Source organism: Natator depressus, chromosome 2 (assembly GCF_965152275.1).
Source record: "Natator depressus isolate rNatDep1 chromosome 2, rNatDep2.hap1, whole genome shotgun sequence".
Taxonomy (NCBI): Eukaryota; Metazoa; Chordata; order Testudines; family Cheloniidae; genus Natator; species Natator depressus.
Genome location: NC_134235.1, coordinates 68027932 through 68049987, shown reverse-complemented (window position 1 = coordinate 68049987; position 22056 = coordinate 68027932). Strand labels below are relative to the sequence as shown.

The window sequence follows — 22056 nt, the reverse complement described above, 5'->3', positions numbered from 1 at the left end:
TATCTAAAGGTCAGCAAGGTATTTTATTCTATTGAGTCTTACATTGGTTGCGTTCATTCCATAATTAAAGGTAGACTTTTAAGGTGCACTGCTCACTGTATGAAAAGCCACACAAAATACAAATGTTCAATATAGTATGGTTCAGCCTCACTTGAGCTAGTGCTTTTCTGGATTAGGTCCCAACTTAATTGTTTGAATTAAGGTGGCACTTTGAGTATCCAGTCATGAATCATGGCCTCTTTGTGGTAGGCAGCCTACAAAGACATTCCTACCCCTGAAGATCTTGTAATCCAAGTAGACTTCAATGAGCTAGATGGACCTTTGGTCTGACCCAGTATGGCCATTCTTATGCTTATGTGCTTTGCTGGATCAGAGCTTCAGTTGCTAACATTGCACATTTTCCTTCCTAGGTTCAAATGTGTGTTTCACTTCCCTCTCTACTCCCTTTACTTCTAGTTTAAACTCTCTTTACCCATTCATTGTGAATTCAAAATTTGCTCAGAGGTGCTCCCATTTAATTTTCAGAGACTGGTTATTGAAGAAGTTGTATTATAAAAGCAAAAGTTATCCTCAAATGATGGAACTGTGCAGTGTGTGGATAAAGATTTTAACAATTCATTATAGGGTAATTAAACTGCATTTATCTTGACACAAATTTAATGAAAAACAAAACTGTGTTAAACTACAAAATTTTGCCAACAGGAAATTTATGGTGTTAATATGGATTGAGGCAATTATTCCTTTAATCAAACCATGTTTCAGAAGCCAGTTAGACACAGCCAATGTCAGTTTTCAGTAATCTTTAAACCCTTACTTATCAGCATGCAAGAAGGAAGCTGCTAGCAGACGCTTTCACTCACAGAAATCTCAACTTTGCCCACATCCCTGTGTCACACTGTACTGAAGTGTTCAATCTGCTTGACATTTCATCCGTTTTCTATTCACTGGATGTAATGAGAATGCAATGTGACTACCTTAGATGAGCTTCAAATACAGCTGTGTGTATACTGAAAAAGCAGTAACTCAGGATCATTGTATTCAAGACCTTTTATTCGCTTACAATAATCAGATAACTTTTGTTGGCAAGACTACTCAAGCAACTATGTATTTGCAAGATTATTGGCACCAGAAGGTGCTAATTGATACAGACATCTTAACGCCACCTGTGACTTAAAGCTCTTCTCCTGTTTCTGAAAGTTCCAGTCATCAAATGAGGGAAGCAAAATCAATATCATGTAACTTCAGAACAGAGCAAAGTGAATTAAGAATAGCAGGTCCACAAGAAACAATAGCTTGAGCACTTGAGACTCAAATTTGTTGGCATAACTCATTTGAACAAAAATAAATTCATTAAAAAAGTGAAGACCACTCCAAATGCAGAAGGGGGCTAAATTCAAACAAGTTCTGTGCTGCCGATAGTTTTGTCAGTTCTAGTTTAAAATAGACTGCAGTTGTTCCTGCTATAGACAGTCACTCTCTCCCTCACCCCTTGGCTTTCACAACTAAGTCCCAATTCTGCCTCCTTCCTAACCCATACTCCAGCATATTCGTTAGACAGGGAAGTATGAGGAGTAAGTCACTAACCATCTGTTTATCCCCCTCAAGGTTCCATCTTCAGTTCCCTCCTCTTTGGAGTGAACCTGTCAAATGGCTTCTGCCCCCTACTGTGTACAGCTGTGATCACAGAACCTACCTGTAGATTTTGTGGTACATCTTAAAAGGATTCTTGGCATCCTACCAGATCTTCAGACCAGTCTTCACTACTTCAGAAGTAGAGCCCACAATGAGTCCATCTTGCTGACTCCTGCGCCTGCACTAACTCTGCACAGACCCAAGCATCTGATGACGTGGAGCCCATTCATGTGTTGGGGCCTTAGTCTACATGCTAAGGGTAGCATAGCAAGATATTTACAATGGACTCAAGCTTAGGATTAACATTTCAGACTTTTTAGAGGCTTTGAGAAAATTTACAAATGATTTCATCTCTCCAAGAGGGAATTTTAGCACCAATTAAAAGCCAGATTGAGGAAAGAAAGTTTCTCCATATCCATTTCCACTGATGGATAATTATTCTGGGTTAAAATATCATCTGCAGGATCTTTCAAAGTATGAGCTGATCATTGGCTGGGGCTAGGAACAATTCTGCCACTGTATCTCCCACGTTTTAGTATTACATGGCGAGGGAGAGAGAGCGGAGGTGGCAGGGGAATAAAACAAGTTGTACCTAGCTCATTAGCATATAATACTGGCAACTCTTAGGAATCTTGTTTCCAAGCCCCTTGTGTAGGGGCTATAAATATTATGATGTGTCAATCTTGACATTCATTGCTATCCATATTGTGCTTAAATTTTGAGTAGCACTAATACTTATTAACATTTTAAAATGGAAATAAGGTTTTTATAGCCAAGTAAGTTAGGTAAACTTTGCAAGCCAAATGTAGTAGGTTATAGAATGGCATCAGAACTCTATTAGTGAGTCGACACTCATGTCTGTAATACCAGAGATCAGATATTTTAATTTTCAGTAACCAGGAATAAAAGACACTGCAATGAAATTCACTCCACGGCACTTATTGTACTTAGTAGGTCAAAATTACTTGGATGCTTTAACATAAGCCTATGATATCCTCTTAATGCCTGGTCTTGCTATAATCAGTATTGTAGTGACAGGAGGCACTTCCTGCTTTATGTCTTGCCAGACCAGCGTGCCCCCCCCCTTTCTTTTTTTTTTTAAGACTAGTTTCTGAATGTTTCATCTTAGGAAAGCAAAGCCCTTTATTGAAAAAACAAAATCATGTTTACTTTTTATTTACAAACACGGTAATATTGTTTTAAATAAGACTTTACTGAAACTGATCAGCAATGTTTTCCAGATTACTGAATTTCAAACAGCATAATGCCTTAGAAGACAATTTTATGAATTACTCTGTACATAGAAACAGGAATTTATTCTTGTTTTCAGAAATAGACAATAACACTGAAAGAAAATATCAAGGGAGTCAAGATAGTGTCCTGGAATGAATATCCTTTAATAAGGTTCTTGTTATGAGACAACAATACATACATAAAAACAAAGGCAGTATATATCAGCCATGTTTCTTCAGAAGCGTTCATAATATAGCAGGATGTCAACTGGCAGATTCGTCAGAAGTAGTTGAACACACACTAACTTTTACTAGGTGTCAGCACCAGAGTAAAACAGGAAAGTAATCAACACATTAGCAGGAGACAAATATTCCAACCAAGAAAGTATGCTTATTATCAATTTAAGATATATATACTCCAGCTGTACCCAGGAAGGAAGAGTTGCAACATACAGTTTAAAATGTTTAACTTCGTGCCGTGACTGTTGGAGGTTGTTCTGACTGTAACTGCTTCCCAAGATATTCCCTGAAAGACACAACATAAGAAAGGTTGTGAAAGATTCCCTTGGAGAATGTCTCAAGCAGAGTGAAGAGAGGGAAACAATGCTCTTATATTTAAACCTTTTCATAGAACAACAGTGACTAGCTATGTTGGATGCTCAACTTGAGAGCATCTTGAACGGCCAGAGCTTCATTTTCAGAGGGCGGTTGCTCTGCAACTCTTGAAGCTCAGGTGAGAGGTTTCAATTTGAGCATCTCCCCCCACCACACCCCGAAAAAGTAATCCAAAGTCACTAGTCTTTTGAAAATCTTGACCAGTGTTCTAGCTCATCCATAACTACTGTAACTTTGTTGAGTGACAGTCACACATGCTGCTGGTAAAATATTTAAAGGATTATTCATCCTACAGTGTACATGTATAACTCCTGATAATGTTAGTATGCACATAGTCAGTACAGACATCTCAGTTAGCAAAACCTCATACAAATTACAGGTGGAAAAGATTTATAAGATCCAATCAGGTTCATTCCCTACCTCTCTTGTATTAAGAGTGCTTTCTCCAGGCCAGCGTAAAAATGTATTCAATTTTTTTTTCTTTTTAAACAAACACACCAGTCCGATCTAAACATGGAACTAAATTAACACCCAGAATCTTCAGTGTTCCAAAGATTTTTTGAAACTTTGGTAGATTCCATCCTTCACACAAATAATGAAGTATTTATCTGTTATGAAATTCCTCTATCAAATTAATCAATTTTCAAAGTAGTTTTCAGGTCATCACTGCAATGCAATGCCAATAAATGACACAAAAAAAAGATGAGTGTAAATTGTATAAAAATGACACCAACGGCCTAATCCTACAAGGTGGCTGCTGAGCGCTCTCATGTCCCATTGGTCTTCATGGGAAATTGAGGGAGCTCTGTACCTCACAGGATCCGGTCCTCAGAAAGAGTGTGGGAAGAAAGTAGAGGAGCACCATTTCCCCCACTTATGGCACAGTTACTATGACACTGTCATTTTTGCATTTGAATTTTGGCTACAGGAGCACAATAGTCTACATTAGTTAGACAAAGGCACCTAGCCACAGCAAGCCACCTTGGGAAAAGACACTAAACCAAGTTCATGTGACTCGTTTCAGATTGCAAGTTTACCTGCAGTATTTCAGATCCCCATTGACAGCCCATTTTATTACCTACCTCTCTGGCCTAACTTCACAAGTGCTGAAGAAAAATGGTGTTCAAAATCTTCAAAAATGAAGTTCAAAAGGGAACAAGTCAGAAACTCGCATTTTTCAATATTACAAGACATCCTGTTAAATGTGAATATGAAAACCTTACGTAACTGTCTTATAGTATGGTTCTCCTGTTTAAGTGCCACAAAATCTCCAAAAGGAAGACCAGTGACCAATCCCCTACACCCCATGTTATGAATAAAATTCAGTTTAATTCTAGCATCTTATTAGAGAGAAGGATATTCAGCTTCACATGCCTTCATTTTCTATAGCATAGATAAAGCTCAGCACCAACGCTGCATTCCAGTCATAACCGAGTACTTTCCCATATCCAAAGTGTCCACAAAAATGTAATCTTAAGTGTTGCACTCCGCTAGCAGTAAAAACTTAATCTTTAATATAATCTGAATGCTTTAAAATGTAGCACCCTATGTTCCTGCATATTAACTTTCCAATGTAATCAAATGGTTACCAGTATGTGTTAAAAAAAAGCACTTAGAACCTGAGGAAACAATTGTCAAGTGTTGCCATGGAATCATAGTACCATAGACAGATACCAGCCCTAAGACCTGCTAATGACACGTAGCTCCCCTCCTCAAGATACTAACTGCGCTGGTCCTGGGAATGAAATTAACCAGAGCCTCTGGTGGCATAGGGGTGTGCGCCACATGGCTCTACATTGCCATGCTGTTGAACAAGGAGAAATCCCTTCTTCTGCAGAGACTTGGAATAAGACAAGCAACTCGCGTTGTCCCTGGAGTGCAGGAGTATTGATTCTCCTCTGACCTACTCCTTAGGTCTGGTTGGGATGGCATTTACAGGCTCTGGAAGGAGCTATACCAGGCTACAGGACAGTGGGCTAATGATGCTGGTAGGTTAAACTGCATAGAAGTTTATTGATTAAACAAACTTTCTCTCAATATGCAAGTTTCATGTGATAACTGTTCACTGCTGCTAAGAGGAGAGAGATGGGATTATCGGGTTATTCTGAGAGGCCTTATATATTTAATCAGTTCTTCTCCTCACCCCCTCCCCACAGTATTATTAAAGCAGCTCTTTTAATAGAGAGTATAGTCAGGTACTAATTCTTAATGTACACGTTAAAGGACGATGAGATGAATAGGTTTTATGTGATGGCACTTAAGCATGTTGGGAGATAAATAGCAACTGTGAACAGTTATGACTGTCTTCACAAGCACAGGAAGAGATTATTGCTATGCTTTACTAACTTCTGCAAATTAGAGGCTCGAGTTAGGCAGCAAACTGTTTCAGACTGTTTAGTGTGACTCTTTCAAATCAACATTTTAGACATGCTGCCTGCCCTACGTAATTAATGCTGTGTTGAAGCAAGCAAGCAAGCACGCACTCAATACACAGTATTGCTGGAGTTCTGGATGAGGGGAGGGGGCAGGGAATAAGGCTAGTAAAATGGAGAATCACCAAGCCTTTTTGGTGTGGGTGGGGGGAACCCACTTACACAGCCTATGTAGAGAGCTATGAACAAAATACCTGCTTTGCTGGCAAAATACAGTCTCAGTCAATAGATTTCTGGTGAGGAGAACTGCCTTCCCTATGGACTAGAGCGATCTGTCACAGGTTCAGGGTAACAGCACCTGTAACACCCCTGCGTGGTCCACTCCAGGAGTGCCCAGTCAGGTGTCAGATCTCCAGACATCACCTGTCTCTGGGCAAGGACCACTGTCCCACTCCCTTCTGACTGGGGAGTTTTAAGGAAGCACAGTCCCTGGCCTTACACTATGATCTCCCTGGCAAGTCAGTCTGCCTACAGGCCAGCACCTGAGCTGTGCTTTCGCTCAGAGGACAATGAATGTTTTTACAGGGACCACACAGCTCTCTCAGCAAAGTACACTTATTTTAAGGACAAAAAAAAGCAGAGAGAAAACATGTGAAAACCAATAAAAGTTCCTATCAGCATGCTAGAGCCTTGCCAGAGGAGGTCACCTAACAGTATTATGGGGCCCTAGTAAGCCAAAATCTTTCTAACCCTTCCGCAAGGTTTGGGACACCTCTTAGCAGTTACTGTTCATTTGCTGAATCAAAATGAAGGCCTGTATCAGTTCAAGCTCAGGTTCTTATACCAAAAGCCATTTCTCTGTTGAAGTCTCTGGAAAACCCAGTTTGGGCCCAGTATAGGGGGTGATGCATCTCTGGAGTTGTTTACAGTCCCCAAGGTAATCACTCCACCCCCAGACCCCCCACCTTCCACCCCACACACACACACTTTTTAGTTCCTGGAGGAGCTGTGGTAACCCTCCACCATGGAAAACACAATCATACATAAACCATTCATAAATTTGATACAATGATCTCCAAAGATACTGCATGGGATTACAATATCTGTCATACTATGTATGACCATATACAATACCACCAAGTAAATCATGTCACAGGACTATAGTGATGGAAATATTTTCTCACACAGGGAAAATACAAATAGGTGGCAAGCCAAAATGTTTAGTGATATCACCTACAAAAAGGATCCTGCAATGTTTCCTTTCACTATTTAAAGGGTGGGTGGGGAGGATGAATTCCTGCAAGCCAGCGCTCTGATATCATGGAATGCATCTGCATGAAGTGCTTCACCGACTAGCAGAAAATGTAAGGCAGCAAGGTGTGCTAGCAAGCACACATGGTAGTTTGAACTCCTGAGAGGCCTACAACCTTCCAAATAACTGCTTTAATAGAGTTTTCTTACAATGTTGCAGTTTCAGTGCCTAGCCCACAATGGACTTGTAAAGCCAAGCACTTTATATGGTTAGTAGTCTAACTAGCTCTATAACAGCACTGGTGATAACCCTAGAGTTGACATTAGATTTACAATACAACGGCCCAGCTAGGGTCCAAGTGTTGCAATTTTAGTTCTTTTGAGATTGGGAGACTGATTAACTGAGGCAAAAATCCATCTACCTTTGAGTATAGCGTAACCACCAGTCCTCACATTAAATACTTTAACAGATGTGTTTGAGCAGACCTGAAGAAAAGTTGTGTGTAAGCTCGACGACACTTGTGTGTCTCACCAACAGAAGTTGGTCCAGTAAAAGATATTACCTCACCCACCTTGTCTGTCTCCTGATTCGGACATCTGATTTTAATTCAGCTAAAAGTAATTAGTGAATTATGCACTAGCAATTTTTTTTCTCTTTCAGGCTAAGCCTTATTTCTAGAATAAAAATGGATAGGTTTCTGGGAGATATCCAAAAGCTGACACTTTCTCCAAGGAGTTCAGAAAATTAAATATACATTTCTGTCACATCTTCTGTATGTTCTAATATGTTCCTCCTTTCGGTACTGTCATTTTCATTTAATGTTTTCACTTCGGGGGTATCAAGCTGAATCCAGAGTTTAGGTAGATTCTTTGTTGCGGTAATGGCAGTAAATGTTTTATGGCGATTTGATGAAGAAGTCATGGCCCTGATCCAGTGCTCACTTAATTCAATGGGAGTATTTCCACTGAATTCCTTGGGTGCTGTACCAGGAACTATTTACGTGAAAATTTGAGCTACTGGCCTTTTGCTTGTGAAGTTGCACAGTGTCGGCAGCAAATAACCCAAGACAGACAACAGCCTTGTAACTTTAAAACAAACAACTGAATCCCAACTTCATTGTGTTTAACTCTGAATCACGAGTTGGATTCCAGAGGCTGAGGGGAAAAGATGGTAGTGAGTTTAATAGGGTAGGCTTAGGTTTTGAAACCTAAAAACGCCAAACCCTTATATTCTCATGCCCACTTCAGTCAGTTTTGTCTCTCCGTAAGGAATCAGAAAGATAATTTCAGTCCTGATGCTGTTTAGGCTTTTGGTTGGTCGGGCTTTTTCCCCCTGCATATACTTTGTGTCTAAATGTCAATGTGTTGACTTTAAAGATTATCAGTGTAGAGCTTTTTCAAATAGTGTCCAAAAGACACTCAAGTATGAAGATTTTTGACACAGACGTAATGGGTAATTCATTTTAGTAGACTGGAGTCTTTGTTAGAGTAAAAGGCACAGTGGTTTCTTTTGACAGAGAGCACTAAGGTATTTTGATGTTTTTGTACTTGATTGTGTGTCTACCGAGTAAATCCAATCCAAAGTTTGATCTTTCTAGAGAAGTAAGAGTATGAATTTGAAAAGTTGGTTCAAACGCAACTCTTCATGTTCTGAACAAATAAAATCTGATCCCAGGAATACACAACACAACTAACTACAAAAGATAAGTAACCACTAGGTGACCTTTAAAAAGGTAAGAAATCAGAAAAGATTAACAGGAAACACATTTTGAAGGTTATTACTGGACTCATCCTACTAATCTAAAAACTTGTAGCTAGTTACAATGCGAGACTAATTTTATTAAATGTACTCAAAAATATAATATATATATATAGCTGTGGTTATATCACCAGTTTAACTACATCAAACAATCTCTAGAAAGCCGATAATGGCTGCATTGCCGAAGGATAATTCCGTGGCCATAAATGAATCTCCAGAATGTTCTGAATAACAGTCATCAGCTGCAGCAAAGTAAAGTTAGAAAAACAGAGTTCATTAAAGTAGGAAAGAAAAAACAAGCTCAGATCAATTACAGCTACTCTAGATGTCTCAGACACTTTTCTTGGCCATGGGAACATAATGTTTATGCAACAATATGTGCTTAGACACTATCCCATTGAATAAACACCTTATTGCACACATTGCAATTTACAAAGTCAGGCAATATAATATAACACCGCTATTATTAAATGGGGATAAACAGAAAAAGGAAGAGATATCTTTGCTTGAGCCCCAAGACTGAAAGGAAGAATGGTCCAGTGGTTAGGACACAAGTCTGCCAGTTGAGAGAGCCAGGTTCCATGCCACGCTCTGCCACAGGCCTCCTGTATGACCCTGGGCCAGTCACTCAGGATATATCTACACTGAGTATATCCACACTGCAATCGGGAGGTGTGATTGCAGCATGAATAGACATACTCAAGCTAGCTTCGATCCAATAGCAATGAAGTTGCAGCAACACAGGAGGCTAGTCCTGCCCACCCAAGACCTGCGTTGCCACAGCATCACTGATACTGTTACTCAAGCTAGTGTCTGCAATCACACCTCCTGACTGCAGCGTAGACTTATCCTTATTAGTCTGTGCCTCAATTCCCCACGACACCTCAGAGTTATTTGCAAGGAAAAATACACTGAGGCATTTGAGTACCTAAGATCGATACGACTGACAAACAACAGAAACAAAACTAGAATGCACTTACAATTACATGATGTATCCTAAAAGATACAAAGATACAGATGAGCCTGGACTGAGTTATTAAAAAACCAAACACACACCAAACAAGACTGAATTGTTAATCGTAACACTACTTATACCATTTTGCACCTTTGAAGTAAGTGACAACCAAGAAACAGGACGTATATCACCATATTTTATGTACACAAGAAGAAACATAGTAGTGGATGGTTGATTAAATGGGATGCATGCCAGAGCAAAGAGGACAAAACCCTAGGTCAAAAGTTACTTGTTCCAATGCACTTTAAGTATTGGATTAACATTTGTCTTTGGCTGAACCCAATATCATTAAGCAGACAATCTACAGATTAATACTGAGTGATTTAAAAAATCATTGGTGGTATAGATTGTGTTCTTTATCACTTTGTAACTTGCAAATTATTGGGTTCAGCATGCAGCTTGCTTTTTATAACACTATAATACAAGCTATTAACTACATGGTGGGAAACCTCACTTTTTATTAATAATTTTCCTTCAAGGACACGTTGTCTAAGGTAGTCTTTTCTTCTATAGATATGTTTTATGACACTTTTAAAATTAGATTTTCAACAAAAAGCTCCACAAATTAGGTTTTGATCTAACCACATGCCTGTTTAGTAAGAACACAGCAATATCAGCACAAGTCATTTTTCACTTGTTTCTATAATGTATTGTGACTGCTAAAGTTTATAAATACTTTAAGGATAAAGTCTCAGCCAGTATTCATCTAAACTGATTCATGTGTTCCAGTAATTTAAAAATTCAACTTTAAACTTCATTAAAATCAAGCAACTTAGTTTACATTTGTGCTTTACAGATCAATAAGCCTTTATTTATCATGCTGAATAGAACGGAAAATACTTTCAACATTTAAAAGCTTTAAAGTTTATACAGATGGCAGAATAATTCACGAAGGTTGAAATAAATTAGGTCTGACTGACAATTTTCATCAGACCTCTTAACATCAAGGAAAGCTTTAATTTAAAGTGCCACTTATCAGAAGTGAAATTTCATCAGAAAAACGCTACTTTGCTGTCAGCCAGCAAATGACTTTTTTCAATTACTGTGCATGGAGCTCTAAAAATGAGACATTAATTTGAAAAGTAAAAATGTAACACTCAACATGATATGGAACACACACTGCAAATGAGGAATGCAAATTAGACCTCCAGAAACATGAAAAATGTGTTGTACAAGAGGTTTAGGTTTCAAGAAAGAAAATATGATCATGCACCATGAAATCCAGGGGAACACATGCAGAATACAAATTCCAGCTACCCAAATAAACGGAATGCAGCCTTGTAAAATACACATTTATGTCCAAACAAGAAAATGGAGACCTTAAGCATTAGTTAGTGGGGAGCAAGTGTCCTTGTAATCAATTATTTCTTTGCTTAATTTGTCACCTTCTATCTAGATGTATGCTTTTTAAACAAATTTTATTAATTTTATCAAAGATAGCTATTGATAATTTTGAATTTTTTCAATTAGAAAAACACTGTTAACTACACATTTTATGTTTTCTAATACTGAGACATATGACAGCATTCAAGATGAAAATTGTGTGAAGCTGGCTAAATCAATATAGTTAAATTTTTCTTAATATGTAGGTTGCATTATTCTTCACTGAAGCACCATTTACTAGAATTAAGCCTATAGTTTCTGGCAGCTTTAAATGATTAAGCTGTTCACTATCACAAACAGATGCAAGCCAGCATGAGGGATAATTTCTAGATGGCTGGCTAACAACATAAGATCCTGCAGTTCATATTACAAAGAGCAAGCAAGATAGAGAAATATCTTCGGTGGGTGGGATTTGAAGGACAAAGGTCATAATGGGGTCTGTAAGAGTAGTGACTAAAATACAGTATAATGCCATTAACTCTACAAAACAGCAGTTTATAATGTAGCATATTGTAAATTCTAGGAATGGAGTTTCAGGTCTATCCATATTTCTATGAATAATTTCTAAGAAAATTAATGGAGCCAAACCTCCGATACATGTAACAATACTGATACTGTACTTCCAGGTTGTCACTGGTACTTGACTGACTCCCATCACTTAACAGTCCCTTCACCATATTCATTTATTCCCCACTGATCCTGCAGCATTGCTGCTGATGTACCTTCAGTGAACTGGAAGCACACCACCACCACAAGCTGGGGTGGGATTCCCTTGCTTGTGTACACTCCTTCACGCTAGCACCTAAGGATAAACAGCAGTGTAGCCACAGCAGCACAGGTAGTGGCAAGCGGAGACTCGGCAGAGGTGTGCAGAGTACATACCCACCTGTTTCTGGAGGATATGTACTCTGTGTGACTCAGCCATGCTTCCACTGCCGCTACCCGTGCTACCGCAGCTACACTGCTGTTTATACTCCTGCTAGCTTGATGAGGGCTAGCATGAGCATGTGACAGATTTCAGAGTAACAGCCGTGTTAGTCTGTATTCGCAAAAAAGAAAAGGAGGACTTGTGGCACCTTAGAGACTAACCAATTTATTTGAGCATGAGCTTTCGAGAGCTACAGCTCACTTAAGCTTATGCTCAAATAAACTGGTTAGTCTCTAAGGTGCCACAAGTCCTCCTTTTCTTTTCACGGGTATGTGTACACCAGCAGGGGAAATCACACACCTAGTTCATAGTGTAAACATACCCTGAGTTGTTTGCTTTAAATCTCAGTCTGCCTCAAGCTGCTTTAGGGGGTTGGAGCCCACAAGTGAGTGGGAATGTCATGGACTGCCCAGAGGTCACTGATGCAGTTCAGCATTAAGGCAGGGAGGAGGTCATTGCTGAAAGGTAAACAGAGCAGGTACAGAGCAGGTTGGTGGCCGTTAGCTTGGTAAACTAGTATAGTTACCTAAAGACAGGACCAGATTTAGAGGCAGGCGACCCAGGTGACCACCTGGGGTGCTGGGATTGGGGGGTGCCAAGCTCAGGGTGCTCTTTTTGTAGATAGCAACAAAAGGGAAAATGTTTGAAGTAAAATGTTTCAGGTATTCCGGATGTAGATTCATTTTTCACTAACCTTCTAGAATGTTCTGAACTTTTGTAGAATCTTGTGGCACCTTACTGACTTTCTGAGAACTACATATTCCTTGAACCTCCTAGAATGTTGTCAGCCATGCCCTTGCAGGTGTATGGCATGAATAAATACGTATTTACGGATCCTAGCATGCAAATTTATCGTATTATATGACAGAGATCAATCATGCATGCAAACTGTGCAAAGTCGTGAAATGGGCTAAAATGCAATAAAAAATAAGATATTCAAAAGTTTAACAAATGGGAAAGGGGGGACCCCACTAAAGATGCTCCTTGACTAGGACGCCATTTGGTCTAGGGCTGGCCCTGCCTAAAGATGTTGTGAACTCAGCCACTGACTTAACCTAACAGAAGAAACAAAACAAATATGCATTTCCAAAAGGTTCCACAGTACTATGGATCAGTATGTCTAAGGAGAAGCCAAGAATGTTTGACATCTACACGTATATTGTCAGCTTATTTGCCAAACAGCTGACAGCGTGTAGGACCATATTACTTCCCCTATGGACAGGATGAAGGTGAGTGTGTTCATGAAGAAAACTAAGGGAGCCATTTCCACTTTCTACAGAGGCGAGGGGACTTTTCCACCCTCCACTTATCTCTTCGGGGCATATGAAGAAAAAAAGTAAGCAGAGCTAGGAGGCTAACTGAGCTTGCACAATTCATCCACCCTCAGAACTAGACTAGCTTCCAGGAAAATTCAGAGAGTTAATGCTACCTCAAGAAACACCAGCTGTTGTGTGCTCTGTGACGCCTTTCTGCAGAGCCAAAGAGCACAGATGGGAACACTGCACGCTGGCTGCCCAGATGGGAAGTGTTGGAAAATTCTTTTACAGAGCAACCTGACATTTGCGGGATTGGGTGCTGTGATTCCAGAGAATCCCTGGTCTCTCCTACTTTTTTGAAGCTTAGGCCATCAGCACTCCTGCCCACTGTGAGTGATGGCAGAGAATGTGCCAACTCCACAGTGACAATGAAGTCTCTGATCTGGGTGTGTGTTTGATCCCTTCTGCACACTTGAGCAGAAGGCAAGCATTTGAGCTGTAATGTGGCTAAGACATTTCATTGTGGGTGACTGATGGGAATATGGAACACGTATTCCAAGCATAACATTTAGAACAGAGTCTTCATTCCATTCAAGGAACAGGATGACAGTAATAGCGCGATAAGTTCATTAATGTGAAGCTACTTTCACAGATTCCAAGATCAGAAGGGACCTGGGTAACCTCCTGTATGACACAGACCCATAGAACAGGCCCAAAATAATTCCTAGAGCACATTTTAGAAAAAACACCCAATTTTGATTTAAAAATTGCAATTAATGGAGAATCCACCACGAACCTTGGTAAATTGTTCCAATGGTTACTTACCCTCACAGTTAAAAATGTACACCTTATTTCCACTCTGAAAATGTCTAGCTTCAACTTCCAGCCATTGGATCATGTTATATATCTTTCTCTGCCAGACTGAAGAGCCCAAATCAAATGTGTTCCCCACGTAGGTACTTATAGACTAATCAAGTATCAGAGGAGTAGTTGTGTTAGTCTGTATCCACAAAAACAATGAGGAGTCTGGTGGCACCTTAAAGACCCAAATAAATCTGTTAGTCTTTAAAGTGCCACCAGCCTCCTCGTTGTTTTTATATAGACTACTCAAGTCACCCCTTAATCTTCTCTTTCTTAAGCTAAATAGATTGAGCTCCTTGAGTCTATCACTATAAGGCATGTTTTCTAAACCTTTAATTATTCTCATGGCTCTTCTCTGAACCCTCTCCAATTTATCAACATCTTTCTTGAATTGTGGACACCAGAATTGGATACATTATTCCAGCACACAGCGTTCTATTCCTACTCAAGAGATTCCCTTTTTATGCATCCAAGGATTGCATTAGTCTTTTTAGCCACATCATCACACTGAGAGCTCATGTTCAGCTGATTATCCACCACAAGCCCCAGTTCTTTTTCATAGTCAGAGCTCCCATCCCATAAGTATGGCTTAGATTCTTTGTTCCCAGATGTTCACATTTAGCCATATTAAAACACATGGTTGACTTGTGTTCAGTTTACCAAACAATCTGGATCGCTCTGAGTCAGTGACTTGTATTCTTCACTATTTACCACTCCCCACAATTTCTGGGTCACCTGCAAAACTTTAACACTGATGATTTTATTCTCTCTTTCAGGTCATTGATAAAAATGTTAAATACCATAGGACCCTAAATACATCCCTGGGGGATCCCACTACAAATGCTCGATGATGATTCCCCACTTACAATTACATTGAGACCTTTTAGTTAGCCAGTTTTTAGTCCATTTAATGTGTGCCATGTTGATTTTATATCATTCTAGTTTGTTTTTTTTAATCAAAAAGTCATGGGGTACCAACTAAAGACCTTAGAGAAGTCTATTACCGTCAACACTATTGCCTTTATCAGCCAAACTTCTAATCTCATCAAAAAGCATGATAGGATCTATCTTCCATAAACCCATGTTGATGAGCATTAACTATATTACCCTCCTTTAAGTCTGGTGTTTAATCGAGTCCCACATCAGCTGCTCCATTATCTTGCCAGGATCCACGTCAGACTGACAAGCCTATAATTACCTGGGTCATCCCATTTACTCTTTTAAATATTGGAACATTAGCTTTCTTCCAGTCTTCTGGAACTTCCCAGTGTTCCAAGACATACTGAAAGTCAGCACTAACATCCAAGCAAGATCCTCAGCCTGATCTTTTAAAGTTATTGGATGCAAGTCATCAGGACCGGCTGATCTAAAAATGTCACACTTCAGTACCTGCTGTTTAATACTCTCCCAAGATACTAGAGGAATAGCAAGTGTTATCATATATGCCGTGACCAAATACAGAAGAGAAATATTTATTGAGCATTTCTGACTTTTCTGCTTTCTTAATAATTCTACCATTTCCACACAGTAACGGATAATACCATTGTCAAGGTTCTTTTTCTCCTTAATACATTTTTTAAAAACCCCCACTTATTGTCCTTAACTCTGATGGCCACATATTTCTCCTTGTGTCCTTGCTTCCTTCATTAATTTTCTACATTTCCTAGCTTCTGATCTATATTCATTACTATCAACTTCCCTTTTCTTCCATTTGTTAGGACATCAAGATAATTTTCTTCTGGGTTATCATCATCTTGAACAGGTAATGCCAGTCCCAGTCCCACTCCATCCATCCTAAATAGGTTATAAGCAGTGATTTTATAACATTCCAGTCATGCGAATCAGGGTTTCATACCAACTAGAGCTAATTTTTGCTCATAAATGAGCAATTACAGTTCCTCTTGTTTGTTACCAGGCTCCTAGCATCGGTGTAGGGGCAATTAAAGAATTTCTCCTCTTCATGTCCTTCGGATCCTCAACTAATTTTGTTCTCAACATTTAAATCTTGTGCTAAATGAGTGCTCTTATCTTCACTCTTTTTACCCTTCCCTTTTTGTTATTAGTTTAATGCTCTCCTGACTTTAGCCAGCCTGTTCCCAAACAGATTAGTTCCCCTTCTGAGGCAGAGACCATCCAAACTGTAAAGCCCCCTCTTCCCAGGGAAAGTGAACCAATGTTCCACAAAAACCAAAACTCTGCACCCTACACCACTTACCTAGTCAGCAGTACATTTCCAGATTCTTCTGCCTTCTTTTACTCATGGGACAAGAAGGCTCTCCAAGAAAATCATGTGGACATTCTTCTTCTTCAGCATGCTTCCGCGTTCCCTGAAGTCATCTATTATCTGTGAGATATCCTGTGATGAAGTGTCATTAATGTCGATATGAACCATCACCAATGGATCCTTGTCCATCAACTTCAGAAGCCTATCCAATTTCAGAGCAACTTCTTGAGTCATGGCTCCAGACAAAGAGCACACCATCCTGTTGTCCACCTCTCCCTTGCAGAATGTTTTCAACTCTTCTGAATATTGAATCCCTAATAAGGATCATCTGTCTTCCTCGGATGATTGGGGAACTCTTTGTGGGCAAGCTGGATTTTCTTACATCCACAGGTGTGTCCCATACGTCTCTCTATTCCTTTGGATTAAGAGACGTATCTTCCACAGTTTCCACATCAAGTACCTGGTATTGATAGGAAACTTCTAGCAGTGCGAAATTCTTCCTGATCCTCTTCTCTCTGGTGGCCACAGCCGGCCTATCCTCATCTGTCTCCAGCCATGTAGAATGCAACTGTGACCTCTTGCCTCTGATGGTTACCAACTGCCAAGCCTCTTTTCTTACCTCCTCTCTCTCTCAGACTGCTTGTCTGTAGTCTCCTTATAGTTCATAGATGTTAAAGTACGGTATTATGCCTTGAGGTACAGGAAAGACACGCTACTGCATCCAGCAAACAAATGAACATGTTTACTGGTTCTTTTTGAGCTAGTATCTGAACATTGCTGTAATTTAGGAAGTTAATGCTCTGATTTTTCTTTTTTAAAATACAAGTCTACATCATAAAAATACTGTTGCAACTGACAGATTCCTGTGCTAGTCCTTGGCCTTATTAAATGGACAGAGTATCCTGCCAGAACACAGGCACAGAAATTGGCAGAGAGAGATGGTCCCTCTCTAGAACATAGTTAAGGCACAGAGTGAAAGGGCAGTATGGAAAAATATGCACTGTCACTTCCAGTGCTATACTTTTTTCCTGAGGACAGCAGACTTCCATATCCAATACTGTGAGCCTGGCATCTTTCACAAACACTAATTCACTTTCAAAAAGTCAGCTTGTCCTTGCTTTCATCTGTCATTTTACACACATTAAATGATGCTAAGATTAGAATTCTAAAGAAATAACTTGGCTATCTGCTACATCACTGCATGATTCTTTTAAAATGCAAATTCAACTCAAAACTATTTCGCTAACATGAATTATCTGAAAAATGACGTGTAGCCACTTCTGACCACGACTAACTTTTGTCTTTCTTTAACTAAAAACACCTGTGAGTTTTCCTTTGCTTCCCTTAAAATCCTTTAGTAACCAAAATCTAATCAAGTTGTAAATAAGCTATTCAAATTGTTTAGTAATTAACCGAATTTGAAGAGCGATTATTTAGAAGCTTTATACAGTAATACAGCTTTGTTTTAAGCAGGAAGTCAACTCCTACCATACCTGTCCCTCATTAAAATTCCTTCTTCAGTGACAGTAACCTGTCCTACCAGATCACCTAAAGTACAGTCAGAACCTTGTGACACTCGGGTAGGTAATTCACTCAAGTAATTCCAAAAAGCATTTCACCTACTACTCTGATTTACTAGTCTTCTGCATATTGGACATTTTGTAAGCATTACCTGCTAAACCCAGTGGTGGGGAGATAGCTCAGTGGTTTGAGCATTGGCCTGCTAAACCCAGGGTTGTGAGTTCAATCCTTGAGGTGGCCATTTAGAGATCTGGGGCAACGTCCCAAGATTTGAAAGGGGACCAGACTGGTGCTGTCATGCAGAGATCACAAATCAGATTAAAGAAATTTAACTGGAGTCTGTGGTCTAAATGAGGAACGGGCATTTCCACAACAGAAATTACTGGAATTCCATTACATAAGGGGGGGAAAGGCTAAAAACGTGACTGGACTGCTTTCTCAGTCAGAGCAGAACAAGAGCACAGAGGAATGAGGCTTGAAGAAGATTGCTCATTTTACTGGGTTATTTAGGTGTTGGCAAAATTGAGCTTGAACCTCCAAAACAACTGACCACCACCAGTTATCAAACTGTACTCCACAGTGTTGTTTTTTTTTTAAATTAAAGCTTCCAGCGGAACACTCAGCCTTCCTCTCACTTTCCCCTTATAAGGTAAGTCAGAAGCAATAAGGATAGAACTGACACTTAAAGGTCCAATCTGTGAGAGTCTTCATGATTTGACTTCAAGACACGAACTGTAAATCCTGTGTGGAAACTATGGGGCAGATCCTCAGCCCTAGCTAAGTCCCTTATGTGCTGCTCCACTTCTATACCATCTCTCCCCCTCCCCCTATTTATGGGGCATAATTGGTCTAGCAATCCTGGGTTCCTACGGGCCTATTCCAGCGGGTATAAACTAGAACAGCTTCCTTATTGCAGAAGGCAGGAAGGTAGTTTAGAGACGCATTTAGCACCCCACTGTGCCCAGCATGAGCATGCTAATCCCTCTTACGTTGTAGGAGTTCTGCACACATCTAAAGGTAAAAGTAGGCCTTAAGAGTGCAATTTGACTAAGTGGTAATATACAATAAATTCAATTTGGTTAAGTGGTAACAATTTATATAAAATACTGTGGGGGGGGGGCCACCAACAAGAAAGGGGAAATAGCTAAAGGGGTGTTGCTGACAGAAGCTGAATTTAAAATGGGAAAAGTTAGGCTATATATCTGGGAAAACTTTTCCTGACAATGAGAGCTATTTGTCTGTGGAACTGTCTGCAAAGAACAGTGATTGAAACCTATCAAAACAATGAGGTTTCCAAGTAGCAGCTGTGTTCATCTGTATCTGCAAAAAGAACAGGAGTACTTATGGCACCTTAGAGGCTAACAAATTTATTTCAGAGTAACAGCCGTGTTAGTCTGTATTCGCAAAAAGAAAAGGAGTACTTGTGGCACCTTAGAGACTAACCAATTTATTTGAGCATAAGCTTTCGTGAGCTACAGCTCACTTCATCGGATGCATACTGTGGAAAATACAGAAGATGTTTTTATACACACAAATCATGAAAAAAATGGGTGTTTATCACTACAAAAGGTTTTCTCTCCCCCCACCCCACTCTCCTGCTGATAATAGATTATGAAAAGTGATCACTTTCCTTACAATGTGTATGATAATCAAGGTGGGCCATTTCCAGCACAAATCCAGGGTTTAACAAGAAAGTCTGGGTGGGGGGGGGGGGTAGGAAAAAACAAGGGGAAATAGGTTACCTTGCATAGATAAAGGATTATAGTGTGAGAGATGAAGGGAGGAGGAGGAGGAAGGAGGATTATAATAAAACAATGCTTGAGGGCTAAAAAGAGTGTATTAGGGAAAAACTGCTTTGTATGGTTAATTATGTATTACTGTTTTTTTAATACACGTGTTATTACCATGTCACTACAGCAATGCACAGTTACCTTGAAAAAAATCTCTTCCTAGTATCTCTGTATGTTGTTACTAACACCCCCTCTCCACCTCCGAACTATTATAATCATCAGTGCTTAACTTTTTTAATTGCATTATATCTGTCTCAAAACCCCATGCACAATCATAAGCAATTCCAAAGCATGGAGTGCTCAAAATAGACTGAATTTAAATGTGCAGTTTAAAGTCATAATAAAATAGGTGTGCATTTCACAATACTTCTTTTCTATCATACTGCTGAGCCATAGCATCCCAGCTTCTACTTTTATTACACTTTATCCAAGCCATTTGTGAGTAATCTAGCCTAGTAGTCAACATTTCAGCATGCTTGCATGTACTAGCCAGTCTGGAATACATTTTTTCAGATGCTGCTCTCTACCTGCTCTACAATACCATTTTAGATTTGAATTTTCAGGACTGCTAAGATGAAGTGAAAAAATGATGTCTTGTGAAAGATCTCATTTCTTCGTCATGAAAACTAGGAGTTGTTTCAAATGGGAAGAATTCCATAAAAAAAAAATGCAGTTATATAGGAATTTAAGTTTTCCATCCAGTTTAACAAGTTACAGATTGATTATTGTATCTGGCAAGCATAAACTGCATAAGAAAGTGAAAAATCACATTTTCCTATGAGAACATTTGATTAAAGTTTATAGTGTCCATAGCTGATTTGAATTAACATGAAAAGGCAGAAAATGTTTTAAAAATCTTGCCACTTCTAGAGGTTGTCTGAAACAGATTAAATCCATCATCCATAGGACATAAACTGCTGCCCCCACTACGAAGAGGAAGGAAACTTCTCCCATACTGTTTCTACAGCAGCAGCAGGTTCCCAGCACTTGGGAAGGATTTTCAGGCCTTGTTCACAATCATCAGCCAGACAGAGCACAGCACTGAATGGTATTCTCTTTAAAGGCTGTCAAATGCCATTTCTTAAATATTTCAGGAAAAGGGGCATTAGTGAGTGACTCTGAACATAATTAACACCACAGAACTTTAAGCTCCTAATAGTCAGGCCTTGGAACTGAACCCAAGTCTCTCAAATGGCGGAGCAAAGCAATACTGATGTATGGTTAAAGTTTTAGAACTTAACAACCGCCTTTGTCCTCTTATCCCCTTGTTTATAACTCCACCTTGGAATCTTGAATAAAAAATTTACTTAAAAAGAAATCTTCCATCATTCAGACATACTTGTCAATGTAGGTTTGTTTATGAACATTACACTGCAAACCTTGACTTAGAATAAGAGAGCAATGAAGGAACATCATTCCAGAAGAAAAACACAGTGCATGCACTTTGTAAGATATCTAAAGATTAAACAAGTGTTGGGACTATCAATTTCCAGAGGATAGCTAAGTGAAATTGTAAACACCACAGTGTGAAACTCAGAGAACTAGTGAAATCCATTCTGATTTACACAGTTAGAAGACATTTTTCAAACTGTGATTATACTGCATCAGTTCTGGAATATGACCATTATGAAACATTTAAATTATAGTGTTTACGCATAATTGAGTGCTGTGTGTTCCACTGAATCCTTGAAAGTCTGATTACTGATAATTCAATTAGCACAAAAGCAGGAAGGAAACAGAAGCTAAAGTGTTAATTTTTCATGTCAGCACAATTTCTTGTAGGATTTTAAACACTGGGTTCATCAGAATTATTATTTCATCATCACATTACAGAGATAAATATTTCAACTAAAGAGGATCATAGTTATTTAAAAAAAATCAGCAATCTGGATTCTATACAATCTCTCACAGATAATATTTACTGAAGTAAATTTTCACATACCAGTTGTGAACCATCAGCTTCTGTACAGCCAGTAGGGCATTATAGCGAACTTGCTGGTCTTCGTGATGCATGTGGTTCATTACTAGCTGTTTACCACCAAGCTGCTCAATCACTCTGAAAAAGACACACATTTTAGAATATCTTGCAATTACTTCAACCTCTGCCTGCTTACGATCAGATAATCCTAACTGCTTAGTACCAAGGGATTCAAACAGCAGGTTTATGAATCACACAGTGAATGGTAAATGCCATCAGTTTTCTAGGGGATCTGTCAA

At 39.3% G+C, this 22056-nt stretch overlaps 1 protein-coding gene across 2 annotated transcripts in view; it reads right to left on the bottom strand.

Moving 5' to 3' along the window:
• Nucleotides 1-3000: 3000 nt before the first annotated feature.
• ATP6V1H (ATPase H+ transporting V1 subunit H) overlaps nucleotides 3001-22056 on the bottom strand; it is an 85025-nt gene continuing 65969 nt past the window's right edge. For both annotated transcript variants that reach the window (XM_074943094.1, XM_074943095.1), the window contains 2 exons: nucleotides 21782-21895; nucleotides 3001-3390 (listed from right to left, as the gene is read on the bottom strand). In XM_074943094.1, coding sequence (XP_074799195.1) covers nucleotides 3330-3390; nucleotides 21782-21895 — 175 coding nt within the window. In that variant the 3' untranslated portion in view covers nucleotides 3001-3329. The remainder of the gene's footprint in view (nucleotides 3391-21781; nucleotides 21896-22056) is intronic.